The 24,513-nt window shown below is 39.1% G+C and overlaps 1 protein-coding gene across 3 annotated transcripts in view; it reads right to left on the bottom strand.

The window, feature by feature from the left end:
* TRPC4AP (transient receptor potential cation channel subfamily C member 4 associated protein) overlaps positions 1 to 24,513 on the bottom strand; it is a 93,803-nt gene that overhangs the window by 42,552 nt on the left and 26,738 nt on the right. For all 3 annotated transcript variants that reach the window (XM_030825876.1, XM_030825874.1, XM_030825875.1), the window contains exons 3-6: positions 22,617 to 22,733; positions 11,143 to 11,200; positions 8,602 to 8,657; positions 3,460 to 3,588 (exon numbers count right to left, since the gene is read on the bottom strand). In XM_030825876.1, coding sequence (XP_030681736.1) covers positions 3,460 to 3,588; positions 8,602 to 8,657; positions 11,143 to 11,200; positions 22,617 to 22,733 — 360 coding nt within the window. The remainder of the gene's footprint in view (positions 1 to 3,459; positions 3,589 to 8,601; positions 8,658 to 11,142; positions 11,201 to 22,616; positions 22,734 to 24,513) is intronic.

The raw sequence follows: 24,513 nt of genomic DNA, 5'->3' as shown, positions 1-24,513 counted from the left end.
AATTTACTTCCACTGGATTGGGTGTTTCTCTTTCATTGCACAGATCACATGAACTTTTAATAATCTGTTCCTGCACCTATTTCCCAAATAATCTGACCATACTTTGATGAAGGCATATATCCTACCCTTTCTCCTGAGACTCAATGCACAGGACCTGGTAGCAAGGGTATCAGTGAATGTGCCTGAAACAAGTGCATGATTCCCAGAAGCTCTCATGAATCCCACTCTCCCCTCTATTTCTAGTAATGGAGGACAGGAATTTGCTGTGCAGGGGGCATTGGGGAACAACTGCTTCCACCTTTCCTTTTCCGTAGTACAAAACAAATGTTAGCTACTACTACTATTGGCAACTGTAAATTTCAGCTCACCAGTTCCTCTAGCCCTGTCTAACTCAGTATATGGGTCCCAAAACAGGTCCCACCACCCCCAGCCCACTTCTTATGGTTTTTGGTTTTGTTTTAAATTTTAAGATTTTTTTTTTAAGGCAGAGTCTCACTGTGATGCCCAGGCTGGAGTGCAATGGCACAATCTCTGCTCACTGCAACCTCTGCCTCCTGGGTTCAAGCAATTTTTCTGTCCCAGCCTCCCAAGTAGCTGGGACTACAGGTACGCACCACCATGCCTGGCTAATTTTTATATTTTTAGTAGAGATAGGGTTTCACCATATTGGCCAGGCTGGTGTCCTGACCTCAAGTGATCTGCCCACCTCGGCCTCCCAAAGTGCTGGGATTGTACAGGCATGAGCCACCGTGGCCAGCCAAGAATTTAATTCTTATGTTTTAATTTTTGATACATACAATACATATTATGCAGCATAACAAAATGACTAGCTGTGTGTGCCTTTCCTATTGCATCTCTCTGCCTCTGGGAACCACTATCATTAATTATTATTGCCTTGCCATTCAAAAACTAGTTTTATCAATAAATAATTTGCTTTTTTGAGCTTTATGAAAATGATATACTACCTACAGTGTTCTGCAACTGGCTTCTACCACTCGATTATTTCAATTACTCAGCTATGTTGTTGCCTATGGCAACAGTTCATTCACTTCTACTATATAATATTCCACTGTGTGAAGAAAGTACATTCATCCCTTCTCCTATTCATGGATCAGAGACTTGGTTTCAGTTTTTTGTTCTCAAACAACGAAGCCACAAATGTTCTTATGTGTTTCTTGATGCACAGGTGGAGAAGTTTTTGCTGGGGCAGTGGCTTCTAAACTTTTTAGCCATCACCAAGAACGACCATCAGTAAACATACATATGGGAATGTATATATAAATGTCAAACAAAAACTTATTCAAATAATACCCTTACACAATACAGTTTGATCTTTTCTATTTGGCTGGTAGACCCGATGGACTGATTTCACAACCTTCTGGGTTTCAATCCTAAGAATCACTGTTGTAGGACTGAGCTTCCCCACAAGTGTATCCAGGCACAGGTTATAGGTGACCCATGGCAAAATACTGATGCCTCAGCCCTCAGGGTAAAGCTTCCCTAGGTGCTGGGGCACAAGGTATGTGCCTGTTCAAATACAAAAAAAAAAAAAGAGGATATTCTGCTGATAAACATTTATCAGTAGTATACAAGTGTTTCCACTGATACACATACTCAGCAACATTTGCCCACTCTACCCCTCACTATGGTATTGATTTGCATTTCCTTGACTGCCAATGAAGTTAAGCATCTTCTCTATTTATGGACCATTTCTTTCTTGTCTATGAAATGCTTGTTCATAACATTGCCCATCTGTCTAATGGGCTATTTGTCTTTTTCATGCTGATTTGTAAGAATTCTTTTTTTTTTTTTTTTTTTTTTTTTTGAGAGGGAGTCTTGCTCTGTTGCCCAGGCTGGAGTGCAGTGACATAATCTTGGCTCACTGCAACCTCTGCCTCCCGGGTTCAAGCAATTCTCGTGCCTTCGGCTCCCAAGTAGCTGGGACTACAGGTGTGTGCCACCATGCCCGGCTAATTTTTGTATTTTTCAGTAGAGACTGAGACTGGGTTTCGCCATGATGGCCAGGCTGTTCTCAAACTCCTGACCTCAAGTGATCCACCTGCCTCAGCCTCCCAAAGTGTTGGAATTACAGGCATGAGCCACCACACCTGGCCTGTAAGAATTCTTGATAAATTCTGAATACAAATCCTTTGTTGGTTACCTGAATTCAAATGTCTTTTCCCTGTTTATGGTGTTTCCACTTTCTTTATGGTGTCTATCCTCCTTTCAAACTGCACCAAGATACCCATAATGTTTGGTGGAACACCTCGCCATTTTGGGGTACACAAAAAGGAATGAGAGGGAGTGAGAGGCAAGTGGGAAAAGTTGTGAAGGAGCACTTCTAGACTCCTATGCTGAGGACTGCTAAGGAGTCTGGAGTTTCCACTCTGGAGGCCCTCTTTCACACACTGGCTGGAACACACAATTACTGGAGTAACAACAAAGCCTTTTTATCAAAGGGCACAAAGGGTCTGTCTGGGGCCTGCACACATCTCCAATGTGTTCCTACAGACAATAGGCCACTTGTGCTGGGCAATGAGAAGCAAGGCCTGGGGAAAGCACAGCAAGAAGAAATGAAAGCTGGGGTCACCACAGTACATGTGAACATCCACCTCCCTGCAACAGCAACCTCTAGGAGGCTGCTCAACAGGAAGCAAAAGAAATCTGCCAACCAGCAACCAACATACAGGCTCAGGACAGATTAAGACTGGGGAGGTGAGCTCCAGGTCCTAACAAGCATTACACCAAAAATGTAACACAGTGAGTCTCTAACAGAGGTCTATGAACGTATTTTTGGGTATCTGTGAATTCTTGAAATTTTTAATTGAGTTTTCATTTCGATCATAGTTTTTTTTTTTTAAGTTATGGGTCATCTGAATATTAACCTTATGACCAAGTGGCAGGATTTCAGAGCTCCCATTTGTCTCCTACTGCGCTGGTGCCAATTAACCAACTTTAACTGTTGAAGACTAATGAGAAAAAATAGAGGCGGATTTCATAAGTGAAAGCCAAACATTACTACCAAGGAGAACATATCCTAATGAATGAAGGCTTCACACCAGTTCAGATAGCGGTAGAGAAAAGTGGTAAGAGAATGGAGTCACTGCATAGCATACAATAGCACATACATGCTACAAAGAACTTGCCCCATGGTAATGAGTGAGGGGCAATTTGATTTCAGCAAAGTAACATGAGGCATCACACTGCATTCACAGAGTCAATCTGCAGTTCTGAGTTTTACAATTAGTTTGATTTCAATGTATGTTTGTTTAGGTTTTACAGTCATGTAAGAACCACTAGTATAAGGGGTAATCAAGTTTTATACTTGAATACATCTGAGTAACACAAGACATAATTTAACACTTTCTTTTAAAAAAAGCTTTGTATATTATTCAGGTTTGAGAATCCAATGGTCTGAGACACCCTTCCCCATCTGGTCAGCTGGAGGACACAGCTCACCTTTTTAACACCCAAAATATCTTCAATGAGGGTTGCTGTTTGTAAGAATGTCTTCTTACTTGTCATCAGTGTAAACAGGAAGATCACAAAGTCATTCTTTTCTGCCAAACGCTTTGTAACTCCCTCTGTCTGTCACAAGAAGAAAAGGCAGAATAGGTTGTAAGTACAAAATAAATTATGAAGAGCAAGGCATCCTTTACAGACACTGAAAAGCAATTTCACCTCTGAAAACTGGCACGAGTCAACAAAACAGGAATGGCATGACTAAACCATGGGAAACACTCGTTAATTCCCCAGCCACAGAAGAAAAAAGTCTCCTGACATGCAGGCTACACAAGTGGGAGCTCACTTGTGAGAACATAACACAATGAGATGGTATTTCCTAAAAGAACTTATCTAAGAGTTCTGAAGGCCATTCTTAAATCTGAAATCAAACAGTGCTGAAGCATGGACTTAAGAGTCAGACCCAAGTTCTAATTCCAGCTGTGTGATCCTGAGCAAATCATTTCTCACCTTTGGAACTCCATTTTTTCATCAGTAAAATGATTATCTTAAAAGTCTTTGAGGCCAGGCGTGGTGGCTCACACCTGTAATCCCAGCACTTTGGGAGGCCAAGGTTGACAGATCACTTGAGGCCAGGAGTTCAAGACCAGCCTGGCCAACGTGGCAAAACCCTGTCTCTACTAAAAATATAAATATTAGCTGGGTGTGGTGGTGCACGCCTGTAGTCCTCGCTACTTGGGAGGCTGAGGTAAAAGGATCACTTGAGCCCAGGAGGTGGAAGTTGCAGTGAGCCTAGACTGGGCAAATACACTCTAGCCTGGGCAACAGAGGGAGACCCTGACTCAAAACAAAACAAAACAAAACAAAACAAAAAAAACCAACAACAAAAAACAAAACCCCCAAAGGGTATGAAGGAAGTCAGGAAACTAGCTGGTAAAAGACCTTAAAACTTAGGTTCAAGAGTTCGGATTTACAACTGCAGTATTGTCAAATGCAGTGGCTCACACCTGTAATCCCAGCTACCCCGGAGGCTGAGGTGACAGGACCGCCTGAGGCCAGGAGTGTGAGGCCGCAGTGAGCTACAATCTCACCACTGCATTCCAGCATGGGGACAGAGTGAAACCCTATCTCTAAAAAGAAACTGCAGTACTGCTATAGCTTACACACACACACACACACACACACACACACACACACACACACCCCATCCCTACTGCCTTAAGGCAACTAGAGCTTAGTAGCTTTAATATTTTTTTTTCAGCCTCTAAGCTGAAAAAATTCCAAGGTTTACTGTGATAAACTTGACTTCTCCATAAAAAGTATAATCAAGGGTGCAGACACACACAGTTTGGTAAATGGGAATCCCAAGCTAGGAAGCATTTCAGAATCAGTGAAATGAGATATGTTGCAACAAATTTAATTTTATTTTAATTTTAGAGACAGGGTCTCACTCTGTTGCCCACGCTGAGGCCATGACTATTCACAAGTACGAATATAGCTCACTACAGCCTCAATCACCTGGGCTCAAGAGATCCCCCCACCTCAGTGTCCCGAAATGCCAGATCCCCTGACCTCAGCCTCCTGAATCACTGGGACTACAGGCGTGCACCACCACACCTGGCAAATTTAATTTTCAAAGTGAAGGCATCAATAAAGATGTGCCAAGTATATAAATCTTTGACGACCACATTAAATAGGACACTAAAGAAAGCAATCTCTGTCTGTATTAATACATTTCGGTTCATTGGTTGCAGCACTGACACATTTAAAAAAAAAAAAAAAAAAAAAAAAAAAAGGTTGTATTCCCGAACTACATACAGTACCTACACCGGCTACGATATGTGAAACAGGACTGACTCTAGTTTTACTCAGACAAGCAAAAGTTCTGGAAGTTCCAAAGAAACAGAACAAAAAGAGAAATAAATTTACCACTTTCTCAAAGCTTAAAAATCTATCTCCAGGCTGTCAAATACACAATCCTGCTGCTCTAACTAGCTACCCTTGACTACCCACCTTTTTCCTCTCTTCAGTTTATCAAAGCGCTACTCCTTTTACAGACTGGCTAAAATGACTCCTCTTGGAAAACCTTCCCAAGTCAAGACTGGCCACCCAAAAGGCCATCACAATCCTTCCTTTCCTCTACATCACAAGTTCTTAACTGAGGCCAAAAAGCACTAAAACAATATATAAAATGTTGTATGCAACTACATTTTTCGGGGGAGAGTTTTTTCCATATAATATTCATCATAGGTTTTTTTTTTTTTTTTTTTTTGGAGACAGGGTCTCACTCTATAGCCCAGGCTGAGTGAGTGCACTGGCACAATCATGGCTTACTGCATCCTTGACCTCTCAGGCTCAACCAACCCTCCCACCTCAGCCTCCTGAGGAGCTGGAACTATAGGTATATAACACCACGTCCGGCCAGTTTTTTATTTTTTGTAGAGACAGGTTCTCGCTATGTTGCCCAGGCTGGTCTTGAACTCCTGGACACACACAATTCTCCTGCCTCGGCCTATCAAAGTGTTGAGATTATAGGTATGAGCCACTGCGCCCAGCCTAATCATAAGCTCTTGACCTAGTATCTGTCAAGTATCTAAATGAGGAGCTACAAACTAGCATCCAGTAGGCCAAGCTTTTTCTGGTAAGCAGTACTGTTTATTTTTTTATCTTTTATTTTTTGAGACAGTCTCACTCTGTCACCCACGCTGGAGTGCAGTGGTGCAATCTCAGCTCACTGCAACCTCTGCCTCCTGGGTTCAAGTGATTCTCCTGCCTCAGCCTCCCGAGTAGCTGGGACTATAGGCACGCACCACCACGTCCGGCTAATTTTTGTGTTTTTAGTACAGACGGGGTTTCACCACGTTGGCCAGGCTGGTCTGGAACTCCTGACCTCAAGTGATCCACCTGCCTCAGCTTCCCAAATTGCTGGGATTACAGGTGATAGCCACCGTGCGCAGCCAACAGTACTTTTTAAACTTTTGAATTCAAACTTCTTTAGACAGGACATACTTGCTCCAGTTTAGTCACAGTTTACACAAGTCCCCACTCCAACACCAGCAATTCCAAACATATCCTGTTTTCTGCCTGATCCCTGGAGGCATTGGTGTTTGCAACCCTAAGAGCCCCAGGTTCTCTACATAACGTGGAATTCAGCCAGATAGCACATAATTGGACCATATCATCCTATGTTCCTTAAAATTTTTTAAAAAATTTTATTTAAAAATACTTTTAGTTGACGTATAATAAAGGTACATAATTTCAGGGAGCATATAATTTAATACATTCATATAATTTATAAAAATCAAATCAATGTACTTGGGATAGCCATCAGCTTACTTGTCTTTTCTTTATGCTAAGAACCATTCACTCTCTTCTAGCTATTTTGAAATGTAAAACAGAACAGATTATTATAAACTAAGTCACCCTTACTGATTTATCTAACACTAGGTCTTATTTATCATCCCATATATTTGTACCCATTAATCAACTTCTCTTCATACATTTCATTTTTTTAACTTAACTGTTTTATTGGAATGTCACTGATTAACATTAGGTATCACGATTTTAAAACAGCCTCAAAACTAGTGACTATATGGATTTGCCAATAATGGAGTCATTATATTATACACTGTCTTCTTCTATAAGGACAATTTCTTATTGGCCTTAGTTGCAAGAACTGTGCATTTCCTGAACAATTTTTTATCTTATAGATCTCCCTGTGCCTATCTCTGTCATTAGCTATACATGGCTACTGAGCACTTGAAAGGTGGCCAGGCCAAACAAGAGGAAAGAAAACACACACATACACACACACACTGGATTTTGAGAGCTCAATACCAAAAACAAGTAAATATCTCATTAATAATTAATTATACTGATTACATGTTAGAATGACAATAATCTTGATATACTCTGTTAAATAGAATTTATCACTAAAATTAACTTCACTATTTCTTCCTATTTTTTTCTTTAAAAAAAATGTGGCTACAAGGAAATTTAAAATAACCCAAGTGGCTTGCATTATATTTCAATTGCACAGCACTATTATAGATGCTGAATTATATAAGTGTTCAAACATATTCCGCTATTTGTGTTGGCTGCTAAGAAGCTTGAAGCCAAATTTGTGCCCATCCATAATACAGATGATTTTATGGTCTTCAGTTTTATATCAGCCCAATTCCTGGCTATACGTTATGTCCCCACCTTTGTTTTATCTTCTTCTTTCTTACCTGCTTCTAAGTTCGTGATCCTGGTAGATTTTGCATACACCCACAAGATGCCAGAAATCTTACTTCGAATGAGGCAAGAAATGAAATGGAGCTAAATGTTTTTTTTTTTTTAATTTCCACAGCATACAGGGTTCACATCTATAATAACACTCATCTCATTCTGCCATGTATTATGATTCACGGTTTACTTAGTTTATCATAAGTTTCTAAAAGACAGGTACTGTATCTTTTAAAAACTAACATTTATATATTGTTTTACAAAGTGTTTTCACATCTACTATCTCAGTTCTCACAATAAATCTATGATGTCAATACAACTGCTAACTGCATTCTATTGGTGAGAAACTACGGCTTGGGAGGTGTACTACGCCAAGGGCCAGAACACAAAATCAGGTCCTAACACTAAGTGCCATCCTCTTTTGTTTCTACCAAATTGCTTTCTTTATTCACCGTTCTTCCTAACTCAGTGGTCAACCTAGTAGAGAGTCCTGCTCAATATATGGGCGGGGCTTCTGGTTCTCATTTTGTTTTCTAAAAGGAAAATGAAGAAACAGGCATAATGGAGTTAAAATGAGTCTTAAAGGTCACAGTCTGCCAACACTTGTCACCTTTTGACAAGTGTCCAGTTTCTACTTGGACAGCTCTAAGGCCAAAGGAGTTTACTACCTGCTGCAGCAGTCCTGGCTCTTAACTACTACTACAAACTAACTCTTAACTACTGCTACAAAATTCTGCCTCCCCATAATTTCTACCAGTTAGTCCTGATTTTCAGGCACACATAAAATAAGCCCGATTCCCCTACTGTCTGAAAACAGCTCTCATGTCTGCCACTCTACTCGAATATTCCCATCTTAAACATTGCAGACCTGGTAGGGGAGATAAACAGAGCCCCAGTGGCAGGGGTACTTACACAGACACAGGTATTATACAGGATACTCAAGCAGTCCTTGGACATTTCATCACTTACTGAAAGTGAAAGGGTAATGACTGGTTATTTTTCTCATTGAAAAGATAGTACAACGGTTACCACATTTTTTTTTTCAGCATAAGAACTGTTATAATCCCCTTCAAGATGATTATTTTTCTTTTAATACACTTCTTCCAGTCCCTGTCTACCAAAGGTTTTCATAGTGCCCATCAGAACCTACAAGTCCATTTGCATATTGCTTTTGGTTTGATACAGCAGCTATATTCTTATTATGCTCCACAGTCTTCATAATTTCAACCTGTTGTTGTGCCATCATTTAATAAAGCCGTTTTCCCTTAATCTTAATGTCTTGCTTAGGCTATATCTACCATTTGTTTTTTTTGTTTTGTTTTTTTTTTGGCTAAATAGACCACAAATAAGCAACTTAATATATATGTGTATCCTTTCAATGCCTGTATTAAACTGGTTCCTCGAGATACATTTTCAAAAGCAGAACTACTAGAATCTAAAGTATAAGCATCTTTTTTTTGTTCGTTTGTTTTAGTTTTTTAAATGAGGTCTTACTCTGTCACTCAGGGGCATGATCACTGCTCACTGTGGTCTCGAACTCCTTGGCTCAAGCAATTTTCCCTCCTCACCCTCCCGAGTGGCTAGGACTGCATGCGCATGTACCACGCCTGGCTAAAAGTTAAAAGTATAAGCATCTCAATTGCTCTTGTTATAAATTTCCATTGAAAGTTCTACTAGCAGCAAACAAAGATATCATTTTTATCAGACTCATTAACTGAGGATTTCTTTTTTTGTTGTTGTTATCTGTGTTGGGCAAATGGCTCTTAATGTCTGATCTATTACTAATTCTTATAAAGAATCTACTACTTCCCTGTGAGCAGGAACAGGAAAGTAGCATAAAAAGGAAACTTAATTTTCATGAGCCCAAAACCAAAAGATGATGAAACTGAGTATGAACCATGGACAAAGTATTTTATTTGGCACTGCTTCTATTTTTTAAAACTGTTTCCATTCACTCCTAAGCTGCTAGGAATGCTAAAATGCTAGGTCTCCTTCTCAGATCCCAATGGGCAGACCTGCCAAGCTAGCTTGACTAGATGGGTTGTCTCATAATCCTGAGACAATGCAGATGCTCTGCATCCCTTATCACCGCCTTTCACAGATGCTCTGTGATTGATTTATTTAACGACTTCAGAGCACGGTGAAACACTGCTCTGTATGTCTCACGATATATCTATTTCTAGATCCTCCATTTTTAAAAGGAATTGGGATTCACTCATTCATCAGGTATTGTTCAGCATCTACTCTAGAGCAGATCCAGTGGTGACGGAAAAAAAGTCTCAGCTTTCATGGAACCTATAAATCTAGTGGGAGGAAGAGACTAAACAAGTGCACCAACAAATAATTACAATATGCTACTTGCTATGAGGGTACACAGAGAACATGAAAGATCAAGTTAGACAGAATACACAGCTGAGACATTAAAAATGAATATAAATCCTCTTAACCACTACTGCATGCACAAATGAGGCCTTATATAGTATGTCCTATGGGGGTAAAAAAAAAAAAAATCTTTTAAATTAAAAAAATGCAGTTAGTAGAAGGGCATTCACCAAACATTAACTGAAGTCATCTCTGGCTTTTAACGCCAAAGTGCATTCACTTTTTTATTTTAAATTAAATACTGAAGCTGGGTGCGGTGGCTCATGCCTGTAATCCCAGCACTTGGGAGGCTGAGGTGGGCAGATCACTTGAGGTCAGGAGTTCGAGACCAGCCTGGCCAACATGGTGAAACCTCATCTCTACTAAAAAAAAATACAAAAATTAGCCGGGTATGGTGGTGGGCGCCTGTAATCCCAGCTACTTGAGAGGGTGAGGCAGGAAAATCACTTGAGCTCAGGAGGTGGAGGTGGCAGTGAGCCAAGATCATACCACTGCACTCCAGCCTGGGCAACAGAGCAAGACTCTGTCTCAAAAAAAAAAAAAAAAAAAATTGAATACCTAAAAAGAATATTTGTAACGTGTAAGTTATAAAAAATAATAATATTACCCATATATCTACCACCCAGCTTAAGAAATAGTGCATACCAAAACACTGACTTTTTACCATTCACACCCTGGTAATGCCTGAACTTTTTACAAAGAGCATATATCATCTTTCTAACAAAAAATAGTTTTAAAAAAATAAAAAAGTGATCTTACCAGGATATTCCTTACTCTCTCAGCTAGTTATATGTGAGAAATAAGAATTTCCCAAGGAAACATAGAAGCTGGATCACAGGACTATCAAAAGTACAAAGATGCATTCTTTTAACCCAGATCTGAATTTCTACGCAGTACATAATGAATACAGACAGCTGCTTAGCTGGGGGAGGAGAGAGCAACCTGTAGCTGAATGTAAGACATGTCCTCACTATTAAGAGTTAGGAAGGGAAGGAAGAAGGCAGGTGCTGGGAACTGCCACCGTACTGGCAGGTTGGAAAACAAGGACCAGCAGCTAACAAGTATACTTACTTTTCAGTTTCTGTCCCCGGATAGAGATCGTAGGCCTCATAAGAATTTCTACAAGAAGCTATAAAAAAAATTAGATAAAATCTTCAAAATTAATTCAAAGTATAACTTATAAAATGATTTTGCCATAACCATTCATGGCCCATATATCTGTCACAGTATTACAAGACCCTTTTGTTCCAGGAGGCAGTAAGGTTCAGTAAAAGGAACACTGCAGCAAGTCAGGAGACCCAGGTTCTAGTCCCACCTTGGCCACCTACTTGCCCTTCTCTGGGCCTCAGCTTTCTCATTTTTGAAAAGAAGTATTTTAGATTAGGTAATCTCTGGGATCTAGTGTGGCTTTAATTTCTGAAAAGCTGCAGAACATTATTACTATGATTCTTCTGTTTAAAGAACATTTGTAAGTTTACTTAAAAAGGACTCAAAAGATACACCATAAATTGTTAACACTGATTTCTACAGGTTTGGGGGTTATATGTATTTTTTATTTTACATACTTTTAATACAATTTTGCACAAACTGTTTAAAGTAAATATGTACTTAAAAATTCATTCTATGGAGAGAAAGGATAGTTGATAAAAGGGTCAATCCATTAGAAAGATATAACAACTACAAATATATACGTACCTAACAATAGAGCCCAAAAATACATGAACCAAAAGCTGGCAGAAATGAAGGAAATAGGTAATTTAAAAATAAAAGTTGGACACGTTAATAACTCTGCTTTCAATAATAGACAACTAGGCAGACGAGCAAGGAAATAGAAGACTTGAACACAACGAACACATACATTCTAACAGACGTCTACAGAACACTCTATGCAACAAGAACAGAGTATACATTCTACTCAAGTGCACATGAAACTTTCTCCAGGACAGATCATATTTCAAGCCACTAAACAAGCCTCAATAAATTTAAAAGCACTTAAATTATATACAGTATGTTGTCTGGCCACAATGGAATGAAATTAAAATCAGAAAGAAATTTGGGGAATTCATGAATTATGTGGATAATTTAAAAAACCCATCCTAAATAATAATGGGCCAAAGAAGAAACCATAAGGGGAAGTATAAAGTATCCAAGAAGGATGAAGATACCAAAACTTATGATGTAGCTAATGGAGTGCTCAGAGGCAAATTTATAGCTGTAAATGTGTATATTAAAAGAAAATTCCTATTTTTTTTTTTTTTTTGAGACAGAGTCTTGCTCTGTCTCCCAGGCTGGAGTGCAACAGCCCGATCTTGGCTCACTGCAACCTCCGCCTCCTGGGTTCAAGCGATTCTCCTTCCTCAGCCTCCAGAGTAGCAGGGATTACAGGTGCCTGCCACCACTCCTGGCTACTTTGTGTATTTTTAGTAGAAACGAGGTCTTGCCATGTTGGCCAGGCTGGTCTCGAACTCCTGACCTCAGGTGATCTGCCCACCTTGACCTCCCAAAGTGCTGGGATTACAGGCATGAGCCACCACGCCTGGCCAAAGAAAATTGTTTCAAATCAATAACCTAATCTTCTACCTTAAGACACTGGAAAAAGAGCAGACTAAACCCAAAGCAAGCAAAAGGGAGAATAACAGTTGAAACAAATGAAACAGAGAACAGAAAATGAACAAAACCAAAAGCTGGCTCTTTGAAAAGACTGGCAAATTATTAGCTAGACTGACCAAGAAAAAAGGAGAGAGGATATAGATTACTATACTCAGAAATAAAGGAGACGGCATTACCACCAACCTTATGGCAACAAAAGTTATTATAAGGAACTACTATGAACAACTGTATGCCAACAAATTAGATGACCTAGAGGAAATGGATACATTCCTAGAAAGACATAAAACTAAAAACTGACTTAAGAAGAAACAGAGGCTGAGCATGGTTGTTCATGCCTGTAATCCCAACACTTTGGGCGGTTGAGGTGGGAGGACTGAATGAAGCCGGAAGATTGAGACCACCTTGGCCAACACAGCAAGACCCCATGTCTCTACAAATAAAATAAATTAGCTGGACGTGGTGGTTTGCCTATAGTTCCAGCTACTCAGGAGACTGAGGCAGGAGGATTACTTGAGCCCAGAAGGTTGAGGCTGCAGTGAGCGATGATCATGCCAATGCACTCCAGCCTGGATGGCAGGGCGAGACTCCATCTCTAAAAAAAAAAAAAAAAAAAAAAAAAAAGAAGAAGAAGAAGAAAGAAGAAGAAAAAGAAGAACATCTGAATAGCCCTATAACAAGTAAAGAGACTGACTTAGTGATTTAAACAAAAACAACAATAACAAAAAACTACCCATAAAGAAAAACCTTGGACATGATGGCTCCATTGGTGAACAATACAAGACATTTAAAGAATGATCAATTCTTCACAAACTCTTCCAAAAAACAAAAGAGAAGAAAACATTTCCCAACTCATTCTTTGAGGCCAGTATTACCCTGATACCAAAACCAAACAAAGACATCACAAGAAAACTACAGATGAGTATCTCTTATGCATATACACATACAAACCCTGAAAACCCTAGCAAACAAAATCCAGACACATATAAAAAGGATTATAGTCCACGCATGATGGCTTATGCCTGTAATCCCAGCACTTTGAGACATCAAGGCAGGAGGACTACTTAAGCCCAAGAGTATGCAACCAGCCTGGGCAACATAGTGAGACTCTGTCTCTACAAAAATTAAAACAAAAAATTAGCCAAGCATGGTAGCATGCACCTGTAGTCCCAGCTACTCAGGAGGCTGAGATGGGAGGATCGCTTGAGCCCAGGAGAGGCTGCAGTGAGCTGTGATCACACCACTGCATTCCAGCCTGGGTGACAGAGAGACCCTGTCTCCAAAAAAAAAAAAAAAAAAAAAAAAAAAAAAAACCCCAAGAAAAGATTATACACCATGACAAAGTGGAATTTATCCCAGGAATGTCAGGTTGGTTCAACATATGAAAATCAATATAATACACCATATCAATAGAATAAAGGACAAAAGCCAAAAAAGCCACACAGTCATCTCCACAGATGCAGAAAAAGCATTTGAAAAAAAACCCAACACGCTTTCATGATAAAACAATCAACAAGGAATAGAAGGAAACTTCTTTAGCCTGATAAAGGGCTTTTATTAAAAAACCCACAGCTAGCATCATGCTTAACAGTGAAGACTAAATGCTTTCCCATTAAGATGAGGAAAAAGACAAAGATGTCCACTCTCGCTACTTCAATTTAACATTGTACTGAGTGTTCTAGAGCAATTAGGGAAAAATAAAAAAAGAAATTAAAGGCACCCAAATTGGAAAGGAATAAGTAAAACTAACTATTTATAGATGTCACAATTTAGAATATAGAAAATTCCTAAAGAATCCACTAAAAAAACTATTAGAGCCAGTAAGCAAGAGTTCAGCAAGATTTCACGATATGTGATCAATATACATAAATCAACTGTATTTCTACAATTGTAGTAAGAAGCAAAAAAAACTGGAATTAAGAAAACAATTCCATTTAAAGGAGCATCAAAAACAGTAAAGACACTTAGAAATAAGTTTAACAAGTGCAAGACTTGTACAACAAAACATTTTTGAAAGAAATTAAAGACAATCTAAAAAAATGGAAAGCTATCTTGTAGTTCATGGATCAGAATATTTAATATTGTTAAGATGATAATACTCCCTAAACTGACCTACGAATTCAATGCAATCACTATCAAAATCTCAGCTGGCTTCTTTGCAGAAACTGGCAAGCTGATCCTGAAATTCACATGCAAATATAAGGGATGCATAACAGCCAAAACAATCTTGATCTGTAAATACAAAAATAAACCCGTGTCTATGATCAGTTGATTTTTGACAAGGTTGCCAAGACAATTCAATGATGAAAGAGCAGTTTTTTCAATAAGTGGTGCTGTGACAACTGGATAGTCACATGCAAAAGAATGAAACTGGACCCCTGCCTCACATGATAAACAAAAATCAATGCAAATGGATCAAAGACCTAAATGTAAGATAAAAAACATAAAATTCTCAGAAGAATACATAGGTAAATCTTTGTGACCTTGGATTAGGAAATGGTTTCTTAGATGCACACCAATACCCAAGCAACAAAAGATAAAATGAACTTCATCAAAATTAAAGACTTTGTGTTCCAAAGGACACCATCAAGAGAGTGAAAAGACAGCTACTTAATGGGGGAAAATATTTGCAAATTACAAGGAATTAGTATCCAGAAACTAATACAACTCAATAATAAAAAGACAACCCAATCAAGAAATGGAGAAAGCAGATGCACAGACATTTCTCCAAAAGTCCAATAAACAGATGATCAACATTAGTCATCAGGGAAATGCAAATCAAAACCACAATGAGACACCTCTTCATACCTACCATGATGGCTATAATGAAAAAGACAAATAGTAACTATTGGAAAAGATGTGGAGAAATTAGAACCTTCATACACTGCTGGTAGGCATGTAAAATGGTGCAGCTGCTTCAGAAAGCAGTCTGGCAGATCCTTAAAAATTAAACAGAGTTACCAGCAACTCCACTCCTAGGTAATACCAAGGGAAAATTTTTAGTAAGACAATCTAATAGAAAATGAAAACACGTCCATATAAAAATTTATATGCCAATGTTCATGGCAGCATTATTAATCATAGCAGATTATTAATAATAGCCAAAAGTGGGAACAACCCAAAAGTCCATCAACTGATGAATGGATAAATAAGATGTGGTCTATCCATACAGTGGAATATTTCTTGACAATAAAAAGGAATGGAGTATTGATACATGTTATGACACAGATTAACCTTGAGAACATTATGTTAAGCAAAAGAAGCCAGTCACAAAAGACCACGTATTGTATGACTCCATTTATGTGAAATGTCCAGAATAATTAAATCTATAAAGACAGAAAGTAGATTAGTGGTTGCCTAAGGATGTGGGAGGGAGGCCTTGGGAGGAAATGGGGAGTGGCTACTGAAGAATATGGTGTCTCTTTTTTGGAGTGATGAAAATGTTTTAAAATCAATTGTGGTGATAGTGGTATATAACTCCGATTATACTAAAAAACTGAATTATATCTTTTAATATATCTTTTAAATGGGTGACTTGTATGACATGAATTATATCTCAATAAAGCTATTATTTAAAACAATAAAACACCTCATGCTCAGTTACAGAAGCTAGACATAAAAAGCCACACAGTGGACGATTCTGTTGATATGAAATATCCATAACAGGTGATATGGTTTGGCTGTGTGCCCTCACCCAAATCTCACCTTGAATTGTAATAATCCTCATGTGTCAAGGGTGGGACCAGGTGGAGGTGACTGGATCATGGAGGCAGTTCCCCCATGCTGTTCTCGTGATAACGAAGGAGTCTCATGAGATCTGATTATTTTATAAGTGGCATTTCCCCTGCTTGCACTCACTCTGTCCTGCTGCCCTGTGAAGAAGGTGCCTGCTTCTCCTTTGCCTTCTGCCATGATTGTGAGTTTCCTGAGGCCTCCCGGGCCATATGGAACTGTGAGTCAATTAAACCTCTTTCCTTTATAAACTACCCAGTCTCAGGCATTTCTTCATTGCAGCATGAGAACGGACTGATACAACAGGCATATTATGGACATTATGGATATTTCACAATAGGCATAATACAGACATAAAATAGATTAATGGCTGCCAGAGCTGGTGAGAAGGGGAGATGGGGAGTGACTGCTAATTGGTACAAGATTTCTTTTCGGCATGATAAAAATGTTCTGGTTATCACTGCACAATACTGATGGATGGTTACAAGAGTTAACTTTATGTAAATTATATTTCAATAAAGCTGTTATTGCTGGGCAGGCAGGGTGGCTCGTGCCTATAATCCCAGCTACTCAAGAAGGTGAGGCAGGAAGATCATTTGAGACCAGGGGTTGGAGACTGCCTGAGGAACAAAGCAAGACCCCCATATCTCTAACAAATATTTAAAAATTAGCCAGGTGTGGTGGTATGAACCTGTAGTCCCAGCTACTCGAGAGACTGAGGTAGGAGGATCACTAGAGCCCAGGGGTTCAAGGCGGCAGTGAGCTGGGATCGTACCACTGCACTCCAGCCTGTGACACAGTGCAACTCTATCTCTAAAATCATCATAACAATTTTTAAAAGCTGTTATTTAAAAAAATTCTGTTAAAAAAATTCTAGGTTAACATAAACAGAAAAAAATAAATGTTAGAAAGTAATACTCCCAAATCTTAACAGTGGCTGAATTTTGGTGACAAGTCCTAAGACAGTTTATCACATTTTCCTTCACAAACACCTTTTCCTTTTAAAATGAGAAAAATTAGGACCTTTGTTTTCCAAAAAAGTCCAATTTCCACTTAAAGCATTTAAAAATAATCTATATGCTGAGAATATGACTAAGCCCATATGTTTAAAGACATTCCCTATATACATATTTTATTTATTTTTTATTATTGTTTAAATCAAGCTAGGAGCTACCCTAGAACAAAAAGAAATTCTTCCTTAGCCCCTTCTAGCTATAGGCCAATACTTAGGCAGCATGTCCAAGACACCTCAAGCCAAATGAAGAAAGAAGATTCCATAGCATTTTTTAAATTAAAAAGCCAGCAGGCAAATCTTTAATACTAGATAGTTCAGCTTGAGGGTCTGAGAAAGCCTCTGCTCATCTCAAGCCAGCAACAAATCTTTAGAAAGTAATCCACATGCCATGAGATTGCTCCTGGCATGAATGTGACACTATAATTCAACATCCTGAATTAAGAGAGATGTGTTATTTTAGCTTGAAGCAGCAGATTAAAAATAAAAATCCTAAACTACTACACTACAAATTGTCAATTCTAGAGAAGCACTGGGCTCAGCTTTCTGCACATCTGTATTTATTGTTAATTGCATTTGTAGGAGGGAAAAGAAAGAAGTCTCATGACTTGGGGCAACAATGAAAATTGCCGTGAACGTAGGCCTGCTTTGCTTTGTATAATAGAGACCTAAGGTCACCCTCTAGAAAAGGTGGAATAATTATTATACAGTATATAACCATTTTATAGCCTTTTCATCACGAATTTTCCCATATTACTATAACTTTAACATTACATTAACAACTTCATAAAATTCAACAAAATAGAATAACCATTATCTTCTCCTGGTAGATAGTCATTACAAATAACGTTACACCTAATGGTCTTGGTATACAAGCTTTATCTCATTTTGACTTATGTCTTCAGGAGAGTCACAGAGATGGAAACAACAGGGCAAAATGAGTAGTAATGTTTAAAGCTCTGAAGTATACTACACCAATTCTTCTCAAAAGAGATCACATTCATCCAAGTAAGATGTAAGATGCTCAAGTGCATAGAATGTATTTAAAATAAATTAACTTCAAATGGAAGATAGACTATGTCAATGAATAAAAGTTCCTGAATGGCAAGCAATGGTTTACACCTGGCCCACAAGTACTGAAGAGCTGGAAGATTTTTACCTACAAATCCAGATTTCCCATAACCTCTCAGGGAAACAGTCAATGGGAGAGGAAGAGTCATTTCCTCCATAAAAGCAGGCACACACTCTCTAGCTCACCACAGTCCCCATACTCATTTAATTTATGCGGATGAGCTTGCTCTGGGTCTGCTTCACTCCACTTAGTTACATACTTCACATCTGCTTTGTAAACTCTAAGATACACTTTTCACAGTCATGTTACAGATAGGGTCAGGCTGACAAGGAGTGATCCCAATGAGCTTTGGGCAGCATGACCAAGAGAGGCTTACTTTGGGTTCTTGCTAGTTATTAGCAGAGGAAGAAATAACAAGCTGTTTGGAAAATACTACCAGCAAGAGAGTTCACTAACAAATGCACCCAAACTGAAGGTCAGTGAGGTGCATAATGACTTAAGCAGGAGCCCATGTTTACGAAATGACTGGGATTCCTGGAGAAGCTGCCCTAACTCAAAGCAGGAAAGAAAAATCCCCACAAAATCAAGAACAGTTGATCCAAAGATGTCTGAAGATGGGATAGGCTCTTACTAGAGAGCCACATTTTCACTGCAAATAGACACCAGGCTAGAGACCTACATTATTATTTTTCCTCCCATAAATACATCAGTTCTTACTAAGCAGATTTCCTGATGAAACAATTCAAAAGTAAAGGGTCTCTTGATCTGGCCAAGTAAGTAAATGCCCTAGGACCACCGACACTGCTGTGGAGAGGGAATGCGGAGCAGCAGTTAAAGAAGAAAGGCTGTGGCTGATGACATGCATGCAGATGTCATACTCAATCGTTAGTGGAAAATGGTAGCTTTAAACAAAAGGAAACTTTAATAATTGAAGTATAATGTGATATCGCATAAAGAGTACAATTTTTTCTTTTGAGATGGGGTCTTGCTCTGTCACCCAGGCTGCAGTTCATGGTGCGATCTCGGCTCACTGTAGCCTCAACCTCCCGGATTCAACCAATCCTCCCACCCAGCCCCTCAAGCAACTGGGACTGCAGGCATGTGCTACCACAGTTGGCTAATTTTTTGCATTTTTAGTAGTGATGGGGTTTTGCCATGTTGCCCAGGCTGGTCTCTAACTCCTCAACTCATGCAATCCGCCTGCTTCGGCCTCCCAAAGTGCTTGGATTACAGGCATGAGTCACTGCACCTGGCCATGAGTATAAATTGTACATGTACAGTTTTACACACTCAACACCATTCCTGTACAATCACCACACAGATCAAGATAAAGACTAACCATAATACCCAGAAATGCCCTCCCCCTCACGTTCACTTCAGGTAATGGGGTTAAGCGCAAATATCTATGGGAGAAAAGTCAGATCCTAACCCCTCACTCATTACACCAAAATAAACTTCAAATGGTGCAAAAATTTAAACATACACAATAAAAACTAAAATATTAGAAGGAAATAGGTGTGGTTTAAATCCAACAGTGGGAAAGGCATGAACCAAAACTCTGAAGTCATTAAAGATTGGTCAATCTGACAATCTAAAAATTAAACATTTCTAATTTTAAAATAACATCAAAATTTAATTCTCAAAATAAGAAAAAACACAAATGACAAAGGCCTTTAAAAAAATCAAAAGCACCTACAAATCAGTAAGAAAAAGGACAAATAATCAAATCGAAAAAGGTGCAAAACGGACAACTGGCAGAAAAGGAACTACTTATAAACACAAGAAAAAATATCCAATCTCAGTCATAGAAGAATGAATTTTTAAAACTATGCAGAGAATTCATAAAGAACTCTTACAACAGAATATTCAAAAGAGATATATCTCAACTAAGAAATTGAAAAAGGAGACAGACATTTCTCCAAGGAAGATTTACAAATGACAAACTCAAGAATAAGATGGTCATCATTGGCAATCAAGACCACAATGAGATGTCTCTTCACACTCACTAGAATGTCTGTAATCATTACAGGGCTGGAGCAGGGGCTCATGCTTGTAATCCCAGCACTTTGGGAGGCCAAGGCTGGGGGACTGTTGGAGCCCAAGAGTTTGAGACCAGTCTGGGCAACACAGCAAAACGCCATCTCAGTATTTTTTTTTAATTTTAAAACACTTTCAAAATGACAGATAATAACAAGTGTTGGCAAGGATACAGAAAAACGGAAACCCTTATACACTGCTGGTGGCAATGTAAAATGGTAGGGCCTCTTGGAAAACATTCTGGCAGTTCCTCAAACAATTAAACATAGAGTTACCCCATATGACCCAGCAACTCTATTCCTAGGTATGTATATGCCTGAGAGAAATGAAAACATGTCCACAAAGAACCTGTACAAGAATGTTTATAGCACTGTTATTCGCAATTGCAAAAAGATGGAGGCAATCCAAATGCCTCTCAACAAATAAAAAATGTGGCATATCCACACAATGAAAGATCACTTGGCCATAAAAATGAATGTTGATACATGCTACAATACGGATGAACCTAGAAATCATTACGCTAAGTGAAAAGGAGCCAGTCACAAAAGACCACATATTATATAACTGAATTTATACAAATCGCCCACGACAGAGAAATCTATAGAGACAAAAAGTATACTAGTGTGGGGAGAGGGGGAGGAGGTGGTAGAGGCATGGGAGTGCTAGATAAAATACATGGAGTTTCTTTTTTGGGGTGATGAAAATGCTCTAAAGTTGACTGTGGTGATGGTTGCACATATCTGCAAATATACTAAGAACCACTGAATTGTGTACTTCAAATGGATGAAATGTATGGTATGTGAACTATATTTTAATAAAGCAGGTTAAAAAAACTATGGAAAAATACCATTTTTCTCACATCTGCTTAGTAAATACTTAAAATACACTGTTTGCTGAAGGGGGCTTCTGGGTACTGGTAATGTTCTATTTCCTAATTTGGGTGGTAGTGCAAAAGTGAATGTACTTTGTGGTAATTATTGGTGTACTTTTCTGTATGAAGGTTATACTTCGGTAACAAAGTCCATAAAACATACACATAAACACGGTATGTTGGTGATGGTATGGGTAAACAGACGCTCATACTTTGTTACTGGGGATATAAACTGACAAAACTTCTTAGGTAGGTAAGCTTCAGATTTATAAACAATAAAAAACGTATGTTCTTGTTCCAAAGGTATATACTCACATGTATACAAAAACATGTACAAGATCTTTACTGCAATCTTGTAAGAGAAATGGTGGGGAAAAATTATAAATGCCAGTCAACCGGGGCCTGGGTAAATAAATTATGGCACAATCCCACCAGGGAACACTAGCCATTTACTTTTTTTTTGAGAGCCCATCACCCAGGCTAGAGTGCAGTGGTATGATCTTGGCTCATGGCAACCTCCGCCTCCCAGCTTCAAGCAATTCTCCTGCCTCAGCCTCCTGAGTAGCTGGGATTACAAGCGCCCGCCACCACGCCAAGCTAATTTTTGTACTTTTAGTAGAGACAGGGTTTCACCATCTTGGACAGGTTGGTCTCGAACTCCTGACCTCATGATCCACCTGCCTTGGCCTCCCAAAGTTCTGGGATTACAGGCGTAAGCCACGGCGCCCGGCCTAAAATTTTTTTAATTAAAAAAAAAAAAAAAAAAAAAGAACAAAGAAGGTACAGAATAGTGTAGCTGTGTATATGGTATATCACTCTGTGGGGAGAAAATAAACTAAGGTGGAGGTGGTGGGGAATATTTATACACACACACACACACACACACACACAAACACACAAAACAGCAGAACATCTTAAGTAGGACACACAAGAAACTAGTAATCACAACTGGTTCTGAGGAGGGGACACTGGGAAATTAAGAGATATACTTTTCACTTTGTATTTTTTAAAAAAAGTATACACCAATTTAAATAAATGAATTCTTCTAAAGTAAAAACTATGCTGCTTCAACATGTAAATGTCACTAAGCTTCTAAAAGTTAAAATCTGAAATGTTATAAATTCTGGAATCTTTCCTATCTCCCATTTCAAAAGTTAAATTCTCAAACCATTAAGCAGTAGTAACAGTAGTAGTAACAATAAATAGCTACTTACATCAACACCTCCAAACAAGTCAAAAATATAAGTATTTGGATAAGTGGTTTCTTGGGTAAGTTTCCTCTCTTCAGTAACAAATGCCATAGCCTCCATGGAGAGAAGAGGAGAAATCTCCTAGTATTTTTTTAAAAAAAGTACATACATTGTTTTAGTAACCAACACAGACCAGACACTAAAGCATCAGTTTGAGCTTTAGTCCCAACTTGAGTTCCCATGAACACAAAGACAGTCCCCAATGAACCACACTTCCTAGTATTCAGGCCTCTGTAAAGCCCTTTCTCACACTGAAACTGGGCTGGTATGACACACCTCAACTAACAGCATGTGGTAGAAGTGACACTAGGCCACTTCCAGCTTAAGCCTTAAGAAAGCCGGGCTCACACCTGTAATCCCAGCACTTTGGGAGGCTAAGGTGGGCAGATTACTTGAGGCTAGGAGTTTGAGACCAGCCTGGCCAACATGGCAAAACCCCATCTCTACTAAAAGTACAAAAATTAGCCAGATGTAGTGTTACACACCTGTAATCCCAGCTACTCGGCAATTTGAAGTACAAGAAGCACTTGAGCCAGGGAGGCAGAGGCTGCAGTGAGCCAACATAGAGCCACTGCACTCCAGCCTCGGCAACAGAGGGAGACTCTGTCATTAAAAAAAATAAAAAGCCTGACAGATTTCGCTCTTGCCATCCTGGAACCCAAACATCATGCTGTGAGAACACAGCCAACTGGGGAGGCCATGAGGAGAAGAAATGAGGCCAAGACCAATATCCTTAGCCGATCTCCAGCTGACAGGCAGCACCAACCTGCCAGGGATGTGAGAGAGACCATTTTGGACATTCCAGATATCTCAGTACCACCCTACCCAACAGCACATGAAGCAGAGGAGCCACTCAATCAACCAAGAATTGTTGAGAGATAAATGATTCTTGTTACTTCTGGCTGCTAGGTTTCGGGGTGAATAGTTCTGTAGCAATAACCAAATCACTGCTCAAATATCATCTCCTGCAGGAAGTCTTGATTTCCCCCAACCAGAAGCATGCTCTTCAGACCCCCAAAACAATCTACAACTCATTTGTAACATTTAGCACTTTTACTTTGCACCTATTTACAAACCTATGTGTTTCTTTTTTTGTTGTTGTTGTTGTTGTTTTTGAGAAGGAATCTCGCTCTGCCACCCAGGCTGGAGTACAGTGGCGTGATCTCGGCTCACTGCAAGCTCCACCTCCCAGGTTCACGCCATTCTCCTGCCTCAGCCTCCCGAGTAGCTGGGACTACAGGCATCCGCCAATGTGCCTGGCTAATTTTTTGTATTTTTAGTAGAGACGGGGTTTCACCGTGGTCTCGATCTCCTGACCTTGTGATCCGCCCGCCTCGGCCTCCCAGAGTGCTGGGATTACAGGCGTGAGCCACCGCGCCCAGCCAAACCTATGTTATTTCTTCCCTAGACTAAATGTTCCTTGAAGACAACACAAACAGATCCCACTCTGTATTCCCCACAGGTTCCAAGACACAGTATTTGATACAGTACACATAGGGTAGTAGTTCTCAAACTCTGAGGGCCACAGAATCCTTTGTTCATATGGAACAAAGCCAAGAGGAAAAAAAATCTTACAAGAAAACCTAAAACATAGTAAGTTGCAGATAAGTATTTACTTAATGAATAAAGAAATGATGATCACATAGCAAAGATATACAAATATTAATTTCCCTCCCCTTTAACTTCACCTCAATCTCCTGAGATTTTGCAAGAAGCAAATAATGTGCAACTCTTTGAAAAGCATTTTTAAACAAGTTTAAGAAGCTATAATTATTTCTATCAGACTGTGAGAAGATTAAAAATATGAAAATGTCTCTTCTTAAAGGTAAAGACTAAGTTTAATTAGTTTCTATTACATTTT

The sequence above is a fragment of the Nomascus leucogenys genome, chromosome 13, assembly GCF_006542625.1.
Source record: "Nomascus leucogenys isolate Asia chromosome 13, Asia_NLE_v1, whole genome shotgun sequence".
NCBI lineage: Eukaryota > Metazoa > Chordata > Mammalia > Primates > Hylobatidae > Nomascus > Nomascus leucogenys.
Note: the sequence above shows the minus strand (reverse complement) of the source record. Positions and strands in the feature narration are given on the sequence as shown.